This window comes from Leuciscus leuciscus (genome assembly GCF_965113295.1).
Source record: "Leuciscus leuciscus genome assembly, chromosome: 16".
Lineage (NCBI taxonomy): Eukaryota > Metazoa > Chordata > Actinopteri > Cypriniformes > Leuciscidae > Leuciscus > Leuciscus leuciscus.
This window is the reverse complement of record NC_138740.1, coordinates 33,721,057-33,741,056: the sequence shown is the minus strand read 5'-3', so window position 1 is coordinate 33,741,056 and position 20,000 is coordinate 33,721,057. Positions and strand designations below refer to the sequence as shown.

The window sequence follows — 20,000 nt, the reverse complement described above, 5'->3', positions numbered from 1 at the left end:
AAAATGAGTCCCGCTTAAAGTTGCTTCTGCGCTCTACACTGTCACTCATCACATGACCGTCTGAAAGAATCCCGTCTGTGTGTTCCTGAAGGATATGAGGCTCAGCGGGAATAGACACTGAAGCTTTCATGTGGATCTGCAGCACCAGGGGGCGCCGGAGAGCCGCTAAACACACCGAATGAGTGTGTGTGTGTGTGTGTTGTGGAAAAGTGTGATGACAAAGCGGGCTCTGTACGGGCTGCGTTTCCACGGCGATGGGAGAGGCGAGTCTGAGCAGCGAATAGTGCGTCTTTGTGCGTCCCAGACACACACACACACACACACACACACACACACACACACACACACACACACACACACACACACACACACACACACACACACACACACACACACACACGGCGTAATTACGTGCTGTTTCCTGTGTTGTAGTCATGGCTGGCTGTTTGTGCGTCTCTGTGGTCCTAAACATCATGTTCTCAGGCTGAGAAAAGCTCTGCAGATTTACACACACTTATAAACCTCACCTGAGTCTCCTGAAGGACGGGAATCATCCTTAAACTGGTTTAGCGCGCAAATACACACCAGCAGGAAGGAGAAATCCTGCTAATATCTCACGTGATTCTCAAAATGATCTGATCTGCTCCACATTTATTGTATATTTCTCATTTGAGTGTATTTCTCCAGGAGTCAGAGGAGAAACATCAGAGTATCAGTAGACTGTTAGGTAAGGGTTCGGGTTAGTAGAGTAAGTTGACTTGTAGTTGTAAAGTTACTCATAGTTAGTGGTAGAATGTCTAAAGTTGACCATCAAAATAAAGTTTTACTGAATAGCTACTTATTAACTTATTAAATAAATCCTGTACTAACGCGGATGTATTTGTCACTGTTGGTTAATGTCAGTAAATGCATTGACTGACGAGTCGTTGAAATGTTCCCCAGAAAATCATTTCAACGTTCCCTCAGTTTGGAAACACAAATATAAATGTTTACAGTGTGAAAATTTACAATGGAATCGTTTTGGCATAAAAATGTTCTTTAAAATTGAGTTCTGTCTAGAATCTCATTGAACCTTTCTGGCATAAAAGGCTCTTTAAAACTGAATCAAGAACCACAGAGTTCTATGTAGAACTGCATTGAACCTTTTTCTTTCTAAGAATGTCACCAACAAGATGTAAACATGAAAGCAAACGTGCAAATTTCTCTTTTTTACATCCAGTAAAAGCGTCTAAAACCCCTCAGATCAGTTCTGAACTCGTGTGTTATGTTTATTGTTTTCTTCTGTGAGTGTGTGAGTGCTGAACTCTCTCTCACACACACACACACTGTAAGCGTATCAGGCGTTTCGAGGCCCGTGGATCTGATGATGGCTTTGAACACAATCAACCCTCGGCTGAAGATTTACTGGAGCTCAGACTCTCTTTATCCTGAAACGAGCGCTTTTAAACGCTATTACTGTGTGTTTAAAGCTCTAATGCCTCAATCTCTGCATCTCCTGCGGAAGATCGGGCCGTTGACCCGCTTAGAGGAGCGTTCAGAATTACTGAAGCACAACTACTGACACACAGACTGAGTGTGTGTGTGTGTGTCTGAACCCTGGATTAAACAGCAACTTAGAGCATCTTTAACAAATGTTTCCTACAGTCATGTGATGATAAACAGCAGTCACATGACCTCACCTCGTTACGGTGCATGTTTAATTCATTAATCCGTTATGTCAGAAATATGTATTTTCACCACAAAAACAGTATTTTTGTCTTTAAAATATCTTTAAAAAAAAACATTTTATATTGTTTTACTGCAATGGCAGATCATTTCACTGGTTTTTAACTTGTTTATACTTAAAACGTGATTGCGGTGAGAAAATACACTCGTAGTAAAGAGACCTGCAATAAACTAATCTTAATATATTATGCAATGTTGCTTCTCAAGTACAATGATCTTATTTTAAGGAATTTTTTATATTGTAATGGGAAAACAACTCAAAAGGGACTGCTTAAAAATGGCAAAAAAATTCTGTTCTTCCTCAGTATTTCTGTCTTGTTTTGTACAACAAAATCTTAAATCAAGATACATTTACTGGAGAAGCAAAATAACTGAAGATATTAAGTCTTGCTTTCTGGAAAAGTATCAAAATGAAGTGAGTTTATGCTTAAAAAAAAAGAACAAATGTTTGGTCGATGGGCTCAGAAAAATAAAGGGAAAACAAGTTTATTTTTCTGACTCCATTTGGCAGACACATTTTTTCTTTTTCTTCAGAAAACAAGACCTAACATCTGAAGTCATTTTGCTTCTCAGATAAATGTATCTTTATTTATGAATGTGTAGATGTATGTACTGGAAAACAAGACAAAAATACGAGGGAAATATTTATTTTTTGCAGTGTTGTTTTTTAAAAATATTTGTTTTTGATGTGCAATAATATTATGCCACCCATGATAATATAGAAGAAAAATGAATTGAAATATTAATATGAACTAAAACCAATGCGTCAATCATAACCCAAAAAGAATGCTTTATTTTTAATGTCATATTGGCAATAGAAGGTCAAATTGCTCTAGTTGCTTCTTGCGAATTTGGGAAAACTGCTCATCTGGGCATCTATGCGTACTGAAAATCCACATACTGCAGTACACATATCATGTTACTGTGAACAGCCATTTTGTGTAATGTTCTCAGTGTGTGTGTGTGTGTGTGTGTGTGTGTGTGTGTGTGTGTGTTAGTGGTCTCCTCTCATCATGTGAGCACCTGTTTTCAGCATGACCTCAGCTCTCTGACCGCTCACTTCAGCCTCACAGAACAACAGAGCAGCAAATCTGATCCAGCTGTTCCTCCAGCGAAACCACTGTTCTTAAAGCCACAGTCCACACATTCACTGCAGCATTCACACACACTAGATCCAGAGTCACATTCACACACACTAGATCCAGTCACATTCACTGCAGCATTCACACACACTAGATCCAGAGTCACATTCACACACACTAGATCCAGTCACATTCACTGCAGCATTCACACACACTAGATCCAGAGTCACATTCACACACACTAGATCCAGTCACATTCACTGCAGCATTCACACACACTAGATCCAGAGTCACATTCACACACACTAGATCCAGTCACATTCACTGCAGCATTCACACACACTAGATCCAGAGTCACATTCACACACACTAGATCCAGTCACATTCACTGCAGCATTCACACACACTAGATCCAGAGTCACATTCACACACACTAGATCCAGAGTCACATTCACACACACTAGATCCAGTCACATTCACTGCAGCATTCACACACACTAGATCCAGAGTCACATTCACACACACTAGATCCAGAGTCACATTCACTGCAGCATTCACACACACTAGATCCAGAGTCACATTCACACACACTAGATCCAGAGTCACATTCACACACACTAGATCCAGTCACATTCACTGCAGCATTCACACACACTAGATCCAGAGTCACATTCACACACACTAGATCCAGTCACATTCACTGCAGCATTCACACACACTAGATCCAGAGTCACATTCACTGCAGCATTCACACACACTAGATCCAGAGTCACATTCACTGCAGCATTCACACACACTAGATCCAGAGTCACATTCACACACACTAGATCCAGAGTCACATTCACTGCAGCATTCACACACACTAGATCCAGAGTCACATTCACACACACTAGATCCAGAGTCACATTCACTGAAGCATTCACACTCACCAGATCCAGAGTCACATTCACTGCAGCATTCACACACACTAGATCCAGAGTCACATTCACTGCAGCATTTACACACACCAGATCCAGAGTCACATTCACACACACTAGATCCAGAGTCACATTCACTGCAGCATTCACACACACTAGATCCAGAGTCACATTCACTGCAGCATTTACACACACCAGATCCAGAGTCACATTCACTGCAGCATTCACACACTAGATCCAGAGTCACATTCACACACACTAGATCCAGAGTCACATTCACACACACCAGATCCAGAGTCACATTCACTGCAGCATTCACACATACTAGATCCAGAGTCACATTCACTGCAGCATTCACACACACCAGATCCAGAGTCACATTCACAGCAGCATTCACACACTAGATCCAGAGTCACATTCACACACACTAGATCCAGAGTCACATTCACACACACCAGATCCAGAGTCACATTCACTGCAGCATTCACACATACTAGATCCAGAGTCACATTCACTGCAGCATTCACACACACCAGATCCAGAGTCACATTCACTGCAGCATTCACACACACTAGATCCAGAGTCACATTCACACACACTAGATCCAGAGTCACATTCACACACACTAGATCCAGACTCAAATTCACTGCAGCATTCACACACACTAGATCCAGAGTCACATTCACTGCAGCATTCACACACACTAGATCCAGAGTCACATTCACTGCAGCATTCACACACTAGATCCAGAGTCACATTCACACACACTAGATCCAGACTCAAATTCACTGCAGCATTCACACACACTAGATCCAGAGTCACATTCACTGCAGCATTCACACATACTAGATCCAGAGTCACATTCACTGCAGCATTCACACACACTAGATCCAGAGTCACATTCACACACACTAGATCCAGACTCAAATTCACTGCAGCATTCACACATACTAGATCCAGAGTCACATTAGTTTTCATTGAAAAGAGCAGCGTTTTACATAGAAGGAAAAAACGTCATACGGGTTTGGAAGAATATGAGGGGGGCCTTTCAAAAAACTAAAGCTATGTAGACACTGAAAAACTATTAAAAATGAGAAAAACACAACAAATTACTAAAACATTAACTATTAAAGATATCTGCTATTAAAAATATCTTATGCAGTGTTGCTTCCCAAGTACATTGATCTTGTTAGAAATATATATATATATATATATATATATATATATATATATATATAAACGAAAGGGATATTTCACCCAAAAAGGATCATTTTGTCACATTATTTTAGTATTACTGATCAGTGATACTAAAATAATGCGACAAAATGATCCTTTTTTATACTGTATTAACAAAAATAGGTAATCAATGATACTAAAATGCGACAAAATTATAATTTTTGGACTAGTCCTTTAAGGAAACTAAACAAACAAACACACACACACACACACACACACACACACACACACACACACACACACACACACACACACACACACACACACACACACACACACACACGTGAAAGTGAACAAATAAACATCAGCGTCACTGAGACATTGAGCAGAGATCCACACTGCAAAAAATGCTTTTCTTACTTAGTATTTTTGTGTTGTTTCCAGTCCAAAAATCTAAAAATTCTTAAATCAAGAAGCATTTACTAGAGAAGTAAAACTACATAAGAAATTATAGTTTGTTTTCAGATAAACAGAAAGTATATTAAGTTATTTTTGCTTAAAACAAGCTAAATTATCTGCCAGTGCAGTAAGAAAAATAATCTTGTTTTAAGATTATGTTTTTATTAAGTTTTTTTGAATTAAGTTTTTTTTTCTTACTGCACTGGCAGATAATTTAGCTTGTTTTAAGCAAAAATTACTTAAGTTACTTACTGTTTATCTGAAAACAAAAAATAATTTCTTATGTAGTTTTACTTCTCTAGTAAATGCTTCTTGATTTAAGAATTTTTAGATTTTTGGACTGGAAACAACACAAAAATACTAAGTAAGAACAGCATTTTTTGCAGTGCAGGACCTTGTCAACAGCCGAGCTCGTCCAATAAAACGCCTGAGCAAACCCACGCCTGCATTTATTCATTTATGTCATTAAAAACAGCTCGTTAACACTGGAAATATGCACACACAGAGCGCACTCACACGCCTCAACCAAAAACAACTTTAAAAAGAGCAGTTCCTCATGAGAAACACATGAAAACAACTGGCAGAATATTTCTTTACGTTTCACTTACTTGAGCGACACTTTCTAGACTACAAGAATGCTACTCGAAAACAATTTTGCAACTTAATTTGTACAATTTCTGAAGAAAACGTGCAAGATGCGTTCCTGAGCAAAACATTCATTTTCAATAATTCAGTGGGACAATTTTTATGCATTTAATGCAATTCACGTTCTGATGACTACTTAAAAACATACGGGTGCATCAGAAACAGTTTCGTTTGTGTATAAATGTGCATGTAATAAGAGAACACAACACTACACTGTGTGTGTGTGTGTGTGTGTGTGTGTGTGTATGTGTGTTATGAGCATTATATCTTCTTTTCTTTATGTATTCTCTTTCTGTGCTTTATTCTCTCCAGCTGTCTGAAGCTTTATGGATTGTTTCAAGTCTTAAAAAAAGCCTTAAATATGGAAAATATTACCAGCATCTTCCCTGATGCTTTGAAGTCCATTCCTCCCCCTCGTTCTGTCTCTCGCTCAGATATTTCCTGTATTTATTCCTGCGCTGCTCATAACTTTCAGTCAGAAGAGAGTCCACACTGCTAACCTGACCTGATAACACTCACACATTACAGGAGCTCAACAGTGACGTCATGCACACTGCATTAAGCTTGACTTTTACTGCAATTGATGCAAAGATTTAGAGTAGATTAGTCTTAAATGTTTGCATTAAGATCATCGTTCAACAGGAAGTGGCTCAAGCATTTCACTCGCATTTACGACTACAAATAGATGCACTGCAAAAAATGCTTTTCTTACTTAGTATTTTTGTCTGGTTTCCAGTCCAAATATCAAAAAATTCTTAAATCAAGATGCATTTACTAGCTGAGTAAAATGACATAAGATATTATGTCTTGTTTTCTGGGGAATTAAACAAAATTAAGTGAGTTAATAGGATTATTTTTCTTTCCCCATTAGCAGATCATTTTGCTGCAAATTGTATTTAGGAGTATGTGTGCGAAAAAGTAGATCCGAAGCTTTTAAAAGCCTTAAATTCAATTATAAGTATCTTAAACGGTATAACAAAAGTCTTAAAATGCCCTATAATGCTATTTTAAAGGCTTCTAGTTTAGTTCTGGAGTCTCTACAACAGGTTTACATGCATCAAAGATCAAAACACACTTTAATTTCCTCATAATCTCCACTGCAGGATCAGCTCTTTTCTCTCAGTGTCTGAAACGCTTCGTTTGAAGATTCAGTCTTTCTAAAGAGTCTCCAGAGTCTCTCTGGATTTGCTTTGTCAGCAGAAAACAGCGTCTTCTCCACATGAACAACACGAACCAAACTCTTCCAGTCTCAGATAAACTACAGTGTTTGAGGGCGGAGCTAAGAGACGCTGTTCTGCCAATGAAAACCATAGACTGGCATTATGCAAATTATTAACAAACCTACGTAGGTTCACCAGCAGCCAATAAGCATGAGACCAGCGGTTCTTACCATGAGCGAGTGTCTGTTGGACGGCAGCAGTCCTGCGCTGTATCCGCTCATGGCCCCGTTGTGCGAGTGTGATGGAGGGATCAATGCGTGCATGTCCGAGTGAGCGCCGGGCATCGCTGTGGACGGACCGACCGCGTGACTCCGCAACACGTGGATCGCATCATCCAGGCGCTCCAATCTGTCCTCGATACGACTTTGCTGGATGGAGGATGAGAAACAGAATAAATGCACAGATTCCAATGAAGGATGTATTTAAAGTTTTTTTTTACTTGGTTGCGTTCATTATTACTATTGATTCATTTTCTTGCACTGTATCTACTTTCTTAGGCATGCATGTGAACATTTCTGTACAAATAGAGTATATGGTTTCTGTAAAACACATATTTGGGTAACAATTTACAATAAGGTTCATTAGTTAACATTAGGTAACTACATTAGTATGGCATGAACTAATAATGAACTGCACTTATACAGCATTTATTATCTGTTCATGTTGATTTCAACATTTAATAATTCTTTATTAAAATCTTGTTAACATTAGTTAATGCACTGTGAACTAACATGAACAGCTGTGTTTTTATTAACTAACATTAACAAAGATGAACAAATACAGTAATAAATGTATTGCTCATGGTTAGCTCATGTTAGTTAATAACTAATGTTAACTAATGAACCTTACTGTAAAGTGTTACCCATATTTGATACCCAAAATGCCTCTTTTTATGCAATTGTTTTCTAATGCTTAATCAGTATCCTAAACTAAGTTTACACAGTTTTATTGCAATAACTATGGTATTTTGGCAAACATCATGGCAAAGCCTGTGTTATTTCCTGAAGGCTGAACAGAATTGACAGGAACAGAGTTTGATCTCTTACCAGTGAGTGCAGTGGCGGCTCGTAACTGGGAGATGAAGGTCCCTGACCGTTTCTGGACCAGACGGCCGTACTGGCAGCTGGAGGAGCGAGACCAACATCATCATCATCACTGTCAACATCTACACTCCTCAAACACATTTATTTCAACGCAGCTCACAGTGATTCACAAGGTAGAATACAAACAGAAAAATCTAAAACATGCAACAGTTATAATGTGATTTTAAATGTCAACACAATATCAATAAATGCTGATATTAATACTCAAAAGCAGATATGTCTTGACTCTACTTTTAAATATTTAACTACTTGTAGCCGGTCTAATGTTGTTGTCCTCTTCTTTTTTGTGCAAATAGATAGATAGATAGATAGAGAGACAGCTGGATAGATGGATAGATAGATAGATAGATAGATAGAGAGACAGCTGGATAGATGGATAGAGAGATAGATAGAGAGATAGAGAGACAGATGGATAGATGGATAGAAAGATAGATAGATAGATAGATAGATAGATAGAGAGACAGATGGATAGATGGATAGAAAGATAGATAGATAGATAGATAGAGAGACAGATGGATAGATGTATAGATGGATAGAGAGATAGAGAGATAGATATAGAGATAGAGAGACAGATGGATAGATGGATAGATGGATAGAAAGATAGATAGATAGAGAGATAGATGATAGATATAGAGATAGAGAGACAGATGGATTGATGGATAGAAAGATAGAAAGATAGATAGATAGACAGATGGATAGATGGATAGATATAGAGATAGAGAGACAGATGGATAGATGGATAGAAAGATAGATAGATAGATAGATAGATAGACAGATGGATAGATATAGAGATAGAGAGACAGATGGATAGATGGATAGAGAGATAGATATAGAGATAGAGAGACAGATTGATAGATGGATAGATGGATAGATAGATAGATTCCCCATATATCCTCTAAATCAGTTTTTTCCCGTTGATCCGACACTCAAACCCGACCAATTAACTATCATTCACTCCAGCGGAATAAATCATCCCGTCTTTCTCTTTGTTGTCCTCTTTTCTTTTGTGTGGTTCTCCATGTGAGATCGGTGTAGATGTGAAGCTCATCAGCTGGTGGGGCGACTCTGCCTTTGATAGGTGACGACCCCAATGCTAATAACACCTCGTTATTCTTCCCTTCTTCTCTCCTCCACGCGCTCATGTTAAGATGCAAACGCGGCCCGGTTCACGCCGGTAATTAAAGAGGAGTGGCGCTCATTTATTCCTTCTCTCTGACCTTCACCTGTTTGCGTTTGTGCATCCGCTCGTCACGTATATCACGCCTAATTATGTTGTGTTTTTTCAAATTGTTCTTCTTTATAGAAACATGCATTTCAGACGCTTCTCTGTATTATTAAACCTCATTTCCAAATGCTAATTAGCACATAATTATAGCCACATTCATGTGCAAATAAATTTTGCATGTATCCGCGCCGCTGCCAATGAGAAAATTATTAAATTAGTTACTTAAACTTCTCTCGCATGTTTAAGTTTAAATATTAATTTGTACTTGCGCATTTAATGGTTGTCGGTCTAATAACTTTGGCACTCTGAGACATTGTAATTAGCCGGCGGTCGTTTTCATGCCGACTCGAATAATGACGTGATAATCAGGTATTGAGATGAAGTGCGTTTACACTCTAAAAAATCTTGGGTTATTTTTTCTACCCAAATCCTGGGTTGAGCTTATTGGGTAAATTTCTGGGGTTATTTTTTCAGTACTTGGGTAGTTTTTGTGTTTCCCAGATCCTGGGTCAGATGTAACAACCCAGTGTTTGAGTAGTTTTTGTGTTTCCCAGATCCTGTGTCAGACGTAACAACCCAGTGTTTGGGTAGTTTTTGTGTTTCCCAGATCCTGTGTCAGACGTAACAACCCAGTGTTTGGGTAGTTTATGTGTAACCCAGATCCTGGGTCAGACGTAACAACCCAGTGTTTGGGTAGTTTATGTGTTACCCAGATCCTGGGTCAGACGTAACAACCCAGTGTTTGGGTACTTTTTGTGTTACCCAGTTCCTGGGTCAGACGTAACAACCCAGTGTTTGGGTAGTTTATGTGTTACCCAGATCCTGGGTCAGACGTAACAACCCAGTGTTTGGGTACTTTTTGTGTTACCCAGTTCCTGGGTCAGACGTAACAACCCAGTGTTTGGGTAGTTTATGTGTTACTCAGATCCTGTGTCAGACGTAACAACCCAGTGTTTGGGTAGTTTATGTGTAATCCAGATCCTGGGTCAGACGTAACAACCCAGTGTTTGGGTAGTTTTTGTGTTACCGAGATCCTGGGTCAGACGTAACAACCCAGTGTTAGGGTAGTTTTTGTGTTACCCAGATCCTGGGTCAGACGTAACAACCCAGTGTTTGGGTAGTTTTTGTGTTACCCAGATCCTGGGTCAGACGTAACAACCCAGTGTTTGGGTAGTTTTTGTGTTACTCAGATCCTGGGTCAGACGTAACAACCCAGTGTTTGGGTAGTTTTTGTGTTACTCAGATCCTGGGTCAGACGTAACAACCCAGTGTTAGGGTAGTTTTTGTGTTACCCAGATCCTGGGTCAGACGTAACAACCCAGTGTTTGGGTAGTTTTTGTGTTACTCAGATCCTGGGTCAGACGTAACAACCCAGTGTTTGGGTAGTTTTTGTGTAACCCGGATCCTGGGTCAGACGTAACAACCCAGGGGTTGAGTTAAATGTATGCAATATGTATTCATAACCATATAAAATATGCTATACTGTAAAATATGACAGAAAATAAAGGAATTCTCAAGCAAACCAGTGGTTGTGTGGAGTATTTTTTTTTTTAAGTTTAGAGAATTTAAGTTAATCTGTAAACATTAATTCATGTATGAAGTAAAAAATAAATAAAAAAGAAGCTAGTTTTATAAATGAATCAACTCAGTATGCTGGGTTAAATAAACAACCCAATTTGCTGGGTAAAATTAACCCAACATGTGTTCTGTCCTGTATTTACCCAGCCCTTGGGGTAAAATTGGGTTGTTTTTGACCCAGTGTTCTTCAGAGTGTAGGTGGGAACATCCTACGGAATACGAAAAATGCAACATACGAAATGCTTTGAATTGCACTTTAGTTAACTATAATAACCTCAGTGGCACCTACTAAATGTTGAAAATGTTCATGATCATCATAATGTTTCAAATACTCGTATAAATAATCATACTCATTATAATGTATAGTAAACAGTGAGCAGTAAAGCAGAACTAGAGTGTTATCAGGTGACTGACATCAGCGCAAACAGTGTGTGTGTTTAAAAATCTGTTGAGAATAAACACACACACACACACACACACACACACACACACACACACACACACACACACACACAGTTACCTGTGAGCGACGGAGGTGATCCCACAGGAGTGGACGGGTTGGATGAGAAGCTGTTATTGGTGTGGTCGGGGGAATAGATCTACAACGACAACAAACACACAGCAATGACAAACGAGAACGCCCCAAACACACAACATCATGTGCAAACTCCCTACAGGAGCGTTTGTGTGACTCCTCTGAAAGATTCTGCTGGCTAAGATGTTTAAAAGGCAACATGAAATCACATTTACTCTCTTAATAAATGTCTGTTGTGCATGATGCATTAAAGCCCGCATGAAACAGAAGTTGCGATAGTCTTTTCTCGTCTGTTGTACCGTATATCAAACAAGAACAAATGTAGGCGGGGCTTGATTTTGTCCATGAGGAATTGACTGGATGGTTGAATGGTTGTGGTTTGCTATTGGTCGAAGCATAAAACAAGTTGTGAATGTGGTTTCATGTTGTCTTTTGCAGCTGTGTGTTGCTGAGATGAGACCTGTTGACTCACTGAAGCCAGGGCCTTTCCTAACGCGTCTCCCGTCTGCGAACTCGTTCCTGCTGCGCTCGACGATCGATTCGCTGAAACACAACAGAGAGAGAGAGACAGATTACAGAGCTTTCAAACTCCTATCCGTTTAAATAAGATGAAGACAAAAGTGCTGACTTTAAATGAACACTTCAGAGCAGTGATTCTCAACCAGGGCCCCAATGGGACTTGGGGCTAAAATGGCTTAAAACTATTTTATATAAGACAAGCTTTTAAATAAGATCTTTAAAAAACAACAACAACAACAACAACAACAACAACAACCAGTGTCCTCTCGGTCTTGGAAAACCGGGATATGTATTAACAAAAAGCATGGAAATTAATACAATTAACCAAAAATCATTGAAATTTCTATAATGAATACACATTGTTCTAGTTACGTCAAGCTCTGAAATATTATATTGAGTAGAAATTGCTGAGAAATCGTTAAAAATGAATTTAAATAGTTAAAAATATATATATTAAATATAATAAATTCATATAAATTCATTACTGAACCCTGAAGAAGATTCAGTTCTTGAAACTTTTAAAATGTATAGAATATAAATGTTTTGATTTTGATATTTAATTTTAATATAATTATTTAATCCTTTATTTACATTTTTTATTCTTTTTTTTTTTATTAAAATGTCAATGACAGAATCTAATTGGTTTGATTTTAGTGAATATTTTAACATAACTATTTAAACATTTATTTTTAATTTAGTTGAGTTTAATTTAATTTAATAAATTGACACCCCTAATTTCCATAAATAAAAAAACTTTGAAAACAAGCTTTTTTGACTCCAAGGCCCTCCATGTTGGCGAAGATAATTATGATACTTCTGCTGTTATTGTCATAACGGCAGAAGTTTCATATTTATCTTTGCCAACATGGAGGGCCTTGGAGTCAAAAAAGTTGAGAACCACTGCTTTAGACAATTAACTTTTACTCAGTATTCACAAAATCATTTTGAAAACAGAAAACGTTTATGTCAATACTAAGGCTGATTTTGGAATTGACAGATGGAGGAATGACCAATGATGTTGATCAGCTGATCAGAAACAGTTACTGACCATCTTTACATGACTAAATCGGTTTATTAATAACTAATGTTACTGAGCAGCTAAACCTGATCTCCTGTAGCTCCCTTGGCTCCTTCTCTCAAAGCAATTATCCTAATATTCTTCCATCCATCGATCCGACTGAGATCGTTCCGAATGAAATTTCGATCCGATTGAAAGGGGTTTATTCCTTAAGAATGTGGAGTGGAGCAGGACAACGTCCACCAGTTCCAGACGCTCATCCACACATGACTGGTTTTGGGCATTTTTACTGTGTGATCAATATAAGCAGCGGCACAACAGTTCATACGCTCACTTTCCCCAAATTATTATGACCAGAAATGGATAAATATTAAGTCTGCTGTTTGAAACAAATAAAGAACCAATGTAGGAGAACAGTTATTACATTTCTAACGTAAATCAAGCAAGCTAGTATGCATAAGGCCATGAAGTGTTATAACACACTAGCGGTAGCGGACCAGAGGGAATAATATTGAGTAAACTTATAAACTTCTTGAACAAAATAAATTCAAGCAGTTTCAAGGACCTGGATCTATGTGTGTTTATTTTCAACAACTTTCCAGGGTCTTGAATTTTTTTTTCAGATTCACAAACTTTCAAGGATTTCAAGGACCCGAGGGAACCCTGATACATGTGCGCAGGCGTGTAGTCTTTCTTTACAAATCGACCTCAACAAATTACTTGTCTGGCCTTAAAAAAGATTATTTTTTTTCGCTTCCATGTATCCCTGTGAACCTGAAGTCACTCCAGACTCACCCATGATGCTGTCGGTCCCGTTAGTGGTTGCGGAGCAAGACGCCGTGCTGTAGTGATTCGACCCGCCGCTCCGATGGAAACTGGACATGGGAGGAAGACTGGGGTTAATCTCAGCCGACGAGTGTGACGGGTAACTCTGCAGAACAAAGAGAGAAAGAGGGTTATCCAACAGATGAGCCAACCCCATTATCCAACAATGGGGTTGGCAGATACTTTTGCTAGTTTTAAGCAAAAACTCACTTAATTTTGATTAATTCCCCCGGAAAACAAGAAATAAAATCTTATGGTATTTAACTCATCTTGATTTAAGAGTTTTTAGATATTTGGACTGGAAACAAGACAAAAATACTAAGTAAGAAAAGTTTTTTGCAGTGCTATCATTGGACACAGTTTAAAAACTCACAAGTCTGCTGAACTAATCTTAAAGGTGCATTGTGTAATATTTAGGAGGATCTGTTGACAGAGATGCAATATCATATACATAACTATGTTTTCAGTGGTGTATAAAGTCCTTACATAATGAACTGTTATGCTTTTATTAGCTTAGAATGAGCATTTCTCTCTACACACACCGCGGGTCGCCTTACATCGACATGTTTCTACGGTGGCCCAAATGGACAAACGTGTTTCGTCACTGTGTTGTTCTTCGTGGAAAGCAAGCTAAAGTCAGCGAATAAAACACTGACACAATGATGAACAAGTAACAATAATATTCGCAATAACATATCGTTTTACTGAATAATTAAGTAAACCTAATTTCTTAATTTATCTTAGTAAAGAAACCTCATTGCTGAACTGGCTACTCTCTGCTGTCTCAGACGACGACATCACTTCCTGTCGGCTACTGTAACTTCTGTTGGGTGAAATTCACAACCTCACCACTAGATTCCGCTAAAAATGACACAGTGCACCTTTAAGCTGGTGAAGATATGCAAGTAAATGCGCTCACGAGTCTCTCGTGTGGGTGAAGGCCGCAGTAGCTGCTGCTCTGAGCGCTGTGTGTGGAGTTTCCCAGCATGCTGTTGTATCCGGGCTGGTTCATACTGCCGGACGAGCTCCATGGGTCTGTACTGTGATGACCGTCTGAAATCATTCATGAAACACACACAGAGAAGATCAGAGTTGAATCGGGCTTTGACTTGTGGACCTGAGAGGTCCAATAACATGGATATTTTGTTCTGGCTGGTTTGTTTCTGCTGTAGTGAAGCACCCTTCCATAGTTAACAAGTGTTTTAGGCTGTTGCTATGGAATCGGTAGGGGGTTCTGAGTGTTTTAGGCTGTTGCTATGCTGATTATAGGGGGATGCAAGTGTTTTAGGCAGTTGTTATGGAATCGGTAGGGGGTTCTGAGTGTTTTAGACGGTTGCTATGCTGTTTCTAGGGTGATGCAAGTGTTTTAGGCTGTTGCTGTGCAATCGCTAGGGGGTTTTGAGTGTTTTAGGCTGTTGCTATGCTGTTTCTAGGGTGATGCAAGTGTTTTAGGCTGTTGCTATGCAATTGCTAGGGGGTTCTGAGTGTTTTAGGCTGTTGCTATGCTTTTTTTAGGGTGATGCAAGTGTTTTAGGCTGTTGCTATGCAATCGCTAGGGGGTTCTGAGTGTTTTAGGCTGTTGCTATGCTGTTTCTAGGGTGATGCAAGTGTTTTAGGCTGTTGCTGTGCAATCGCTAGGGGGTTCTGAGTGTTTTAGGCTGTTGCTATGCTGATTCTAGGGGGATGCAAGTGTTTTAGGTAGGTGTTATGGAATCGGTAGGGGGTTCTGAGTGTTTTAGGCTGTTGCTATGCTGTTTCTAGGGTGATGCAAGTGTTTTAGGCTGTTGCTGTACAATCGCTAGGGGGTTCTGAGTGTTTTAGGCTGTTTCTAGGGTGATGCAAGTGTTTTAGGCTGTTGCTATGCAATTGCTAGGGGGTTCTGAGTGTTTTAGGCTGTTGCTATGCTTTTTTTAGGGTGATGCAAGTGTTTTAGGCTGTTGCTATGCAATCGCTAGGGGGTTCTGAGTGTTTTAGGCTGTTGCTATGCTGTTTCTAGGGTGATGCAAGTGTTTTAGGCTGTTGCTGTGCAATCGCTAGGGGGTTCTGAGTGTTTTAGGCTGTTGCTATGCTGTTTCTAGGGTGATGCAAGTGTTTTAGGCTGTTGCTATGCAATCGCTAGGGGGTTCTGAGTGTTTTAGGCTGTTGCTATGCTGTTTCTAGGGTGATGCAAGTGTTTTAGGCTGTTGCTGTGCAATCGCTAGGGGGTTCTGAGTGTTTTAGGCTGTTGCTATGCTGTTTCTAGGGTGATGCAAGTGTTTTAGGCTGTTGCTATGCAATCGCTAGGAGGTTCTGAGTGTTTTAGGCTGTTGCTATGCTGTTTCTAGGGTGATGCAAGTGTTTTAGGCTGTTGCTATGCAATCGCTAGGGGGTTCTGAGTGTTTTAGGCTGTTGCTATGCTGTTTCTAGGGTGATGCAAGTGTTTTAGGCTGTTGCTATGCAATCGCTAGGAGGTTCTGAGTGTTTTAGGCTGTTGCTATGCTGTTTCTAGGGTGATGCAAGTGTTTTAGGCTGTTGCTATGCAATCGCTAGGGGGTTCTGAGTGTTTTAGGCTGTTGCAATGCTGTTTCTAGGGTGATGCAAGTGTTTTAGGCTGTTGCTATGCAATCGCTAGGGGGTTCTGAGTGTTTTAGGCTGTTGTTATGCTGTTTGTAGGGGGATGCAAGTGTTTTAGGCAGTTGTTATGGAATCGGTAGGGTGTTCTGCGTGTTTTAGGCTGTTGCTATGCTGTTTCTAAGGTGGATGCAAGTATTTTAGGCTGTTGCTATGCAATCGCTAGGGGGTTCTGAGTGTTTTAGGCTGTTGCTATGCTGTTTCTAGGGTGATGCAAGAGTTTTAGGCAGTTGCTATGCAATCGCTAGGGGGTTCTGAGTGTTTTAGGCGGTTGCTATGCTGTTTCTAGGGGGATGCAAGTGTTTTAGGCTGTTGCTATGCAATCGCTAGGGGGTTCTGAGTGTTTTAGGCTGTTGCTATGCTGTTTCTAGGGTGATGCAAGTGTTTTAGGCTGTTGCTATACAGCTTCTAGGGTGTTCTGGGTGTTGTAAGACTGTTGCTATGTGGTATTTAGGGTATTCTGAGTGTGTTAGGCAGTTGTTCTGTGTTTACCTGGCATAAAGAAGGAGCTGGGAAAGCTGCTGCCCGGTGCTTTAGAGGACGGGTAACCTGGTGAGTCTCGGTTATAATCGGCAGTGCTGGCAGACGGGGCGTATACCTGAAACACACACACACTGATCAGGACGACTGAAGACACACGCTCTCAACACTCACTTTAGATTTTTATGCAATCAAGATCACCATGACATGCATGAAGAAGCATTAGAGAAAAGACAGAAGCAGCCAGCAAAACTGCTCTTTGTAATATCAGGAGAGAAACACTTTCCCAGGAACAATTTGCCGTGTTGCAACACAATAATTTAGTGCGAGTGTGAGAGGAGCAGCTGCGGCGGATCAGTGATGACATCAGCGCACAAATAGCAGAGCATTCCCGTCTGGAAAACTGTGCTGTAATGACTAGCAGGAACACTGGGAACATGCCGGATGGGAATATTGTGCTGGGATAAACACACAGTGGGCGTACGAGGACAGAACGACCCTCAGATATACAGAAACAGAAGATCTTCCCAAATTCACCTCAAATGACAAGTAAAACATCACAGATTAGAGATTTCTCTAACGTCTCAAATGCAGCTCTGTGACTAAATGCAGAGCAAACAAAAACTTTAAGTGGTTTCTGATGAGAAAATGTTGTTGATTTTTTCCCAAGGAATTGAGGGAGAAAAATCTGAGACTAACCTAAATGAAACTCAAAAGAGAACTTGTGATGTCTCCAGAGCTCTAGAGCGAAGTTTGAGGAGTTTTATGGAGACCAAGAGACTTCAGCACAGATGGAGGACTTTCCCATGAAGCATCTCACACACACACACACACACACACACACACACACACACACACACACACACACACACACACACACACACACACACACACACACACACACACACACACACACACACATCTGTGAAAGAGATCAGACTATGACTCTGGGGGGGTGGGGTTCAATAACATGGAGATTGAGTTCTGGCTGTATTTTTCTGCTGTAGTGAAGCACCTGTCCATTGTTAACACACACATTCCTATGCGCTTGAAGTGTTTTATGGGCTGTTGCTATGCAGTTAGGGTGTTTCAAGTGTTTTTAGGGTGTTGCTATGCAGTTAGGGTGTTTCAAGTGTTTTAGGCTGTTTCTATGCAGTTAGGGTGTTTCGAGTGTTTTAGGCTGTTTCTATGCAGTTAGGGTGTTTCGAGTGTTTTAGGCTGTTTCTATGCAGTTAGGGTGTTTCGAGTGTTTTAGGCTGTTTCTATGCAGTTAGGGTGTTTCGAGTGTTTTAGGCTGTCTCTATGCAGTTAGGGTGTTTCAAGTGTTTTATGGGCTGTTGCTATGCAGTTAGGGTGTTTCGAGTGTTTTAGGCTGTTTCTATGCAGTTAGGGTGTTTCGAGTGTTTTAGGCTGTTTCTATGCAGTTAGGGTGTTTCGAGTGTTTTAGGCTGTCTCTATGCAGTTAGGGTGTTTCAAGTGTTTTATGGGCTGTTGCTATGCAGTTAGGGTGTTTCAAGTGTTTTTAGGGTGTTGCTATGCAGTTAGGGTGTTTCGAGTGTTTTAGGCTGTCTCTATGCAGTTAGGGTGTTTCGAGTGTTTTAAGCTGTTTCTATGCAGTTAGGGTGTTTCAAGTGTTTTAGGGTGTTGCTATGCTGTTAGGGTGTTTCAAGTGTTTTAGGCTGTTTCTATGCAGTTAGGGTGTTTCGAGTGTTTTAAGCAGTTGCTATGCAATTAGGGTGTTTCGAGTGTTTTAAGCAGTTGCTATGCAGTTAGGGTGTTTCGAGTGTTTTAAGCAGTTGCTATGCAATTAGGGTGTTTCGAGTGTTTTAAGCAGTTGCTATGCAGTTAGGGTGTTTCGAGTGTTTTAAGCAGTTGCTATGCAGTTAGGGTGTTTCAAGTGTTTTAGGGTGTTGCTATGCAGTTAGGGTGTTTAAAGTGTTTTAGGGTGTTGCTATGCAGTTAGGGTGTATCGAGTGTTTTAAGCAGTTGCTATGCAGTTAGGGTGTTTCAAGTGTTTTAGGGTGTTGCTATGCAGTTAGGGTGTTTTGAGTGTTTTAGGATGTCTCTATGCAGTTAGGGTGTTTCGAGTGTTTTAAGCTGTTTCTATGCAGTTAGGGTGTTTCAAGTGTTTTAGGGTGTTGCTATGCAGTTAGGATGTTTCAAGTGTTTTAGGGTGTTGCTATGCAGTTAGGGTGTTTTGAGTGTTTTAGGATGTTGCTATGCAGTTAGGGTGTTTCAAGCAGTTGCTATGCAGTTAGGGTGTTTCGAGTGTTTTGCAGTGTTGCTATGCAGTTGTTAATGAGTTCAGGGTTGCTAGGTGTTTTCTTCCTGTTTGGTCTGTAGATGTCGCTCTGGTTCTCCTTCGATGTGTGTCTGTGGGATTTTTTGGTCCAGCAGGTGAAATCGGAGCATCATTTAAAAGTAGCAACACACCTCTGCTCAACAACACACATGATTTGAGGAATCATTCACTTCTGGAGAACAAATGCTGCAGGAGTGCGTCTGTTTACTGCTGCAGATCAGGAGCAGATGGAGTGAAACCAGAGCAGTCACGAAAGCCACAACACACACACACACACACACACACACACACACACACACACACACACACACACACAGTCTCTCCCTCTACACCTTATCAGTGTGACTCGCTTGCTGCACCTGTGCTGAACTGACCCACAACACACACACATGAAATAATCATACACATGCATGAAAACACACACTTTTAAGATAGACACTTAACAAACTAGCCAACTAACATTCATTCTTTTTTTGCGGAAGTTCCAACTTCCTCCCCTCACTTTGGACTTTATTCCATCAACCTGCAACTGCCATAATGCTGTACAGATGTAGAACAACATCAAGAGCTCCAACACACAC

General features: G+C 40.1%; 1 protein-coding gene across 1 annotated transcript in view; it reads right to left on the bottom strand.

The window, feature by feature from the left end:
- tcf4 (transcription factor 4) overlaps positions 1 to 20,000 on the bottom strand; it is a gene marked incomplete at its 3' end in the record, with an annotated part of 142,423 nt that overhangs the window by 14,422 nt on the left and 108,001 nt on the right. Inside the window, 7 exon segments of the mRNA XM_082141625.1 lie at positions 7,395 to 7,592; positions 8,271 to 8,347; positions 11,651 to 11,729; positions 12,138 to 12,208; positions 13,998 to 14,133; positions 14,947 to 15,080; positions 17,130 to 17,235. Coding sequence (XP_081997751.1) covers positions 7,395 to 7,592; positions 8,271 to 8,347; positions 11,651 to 11,729; positions 12,138 to 12,208; positions 13,998 to 14,133; positions 14,947 to 15,080; positions 17,130 to 17,235 — 801 coding nt within the window.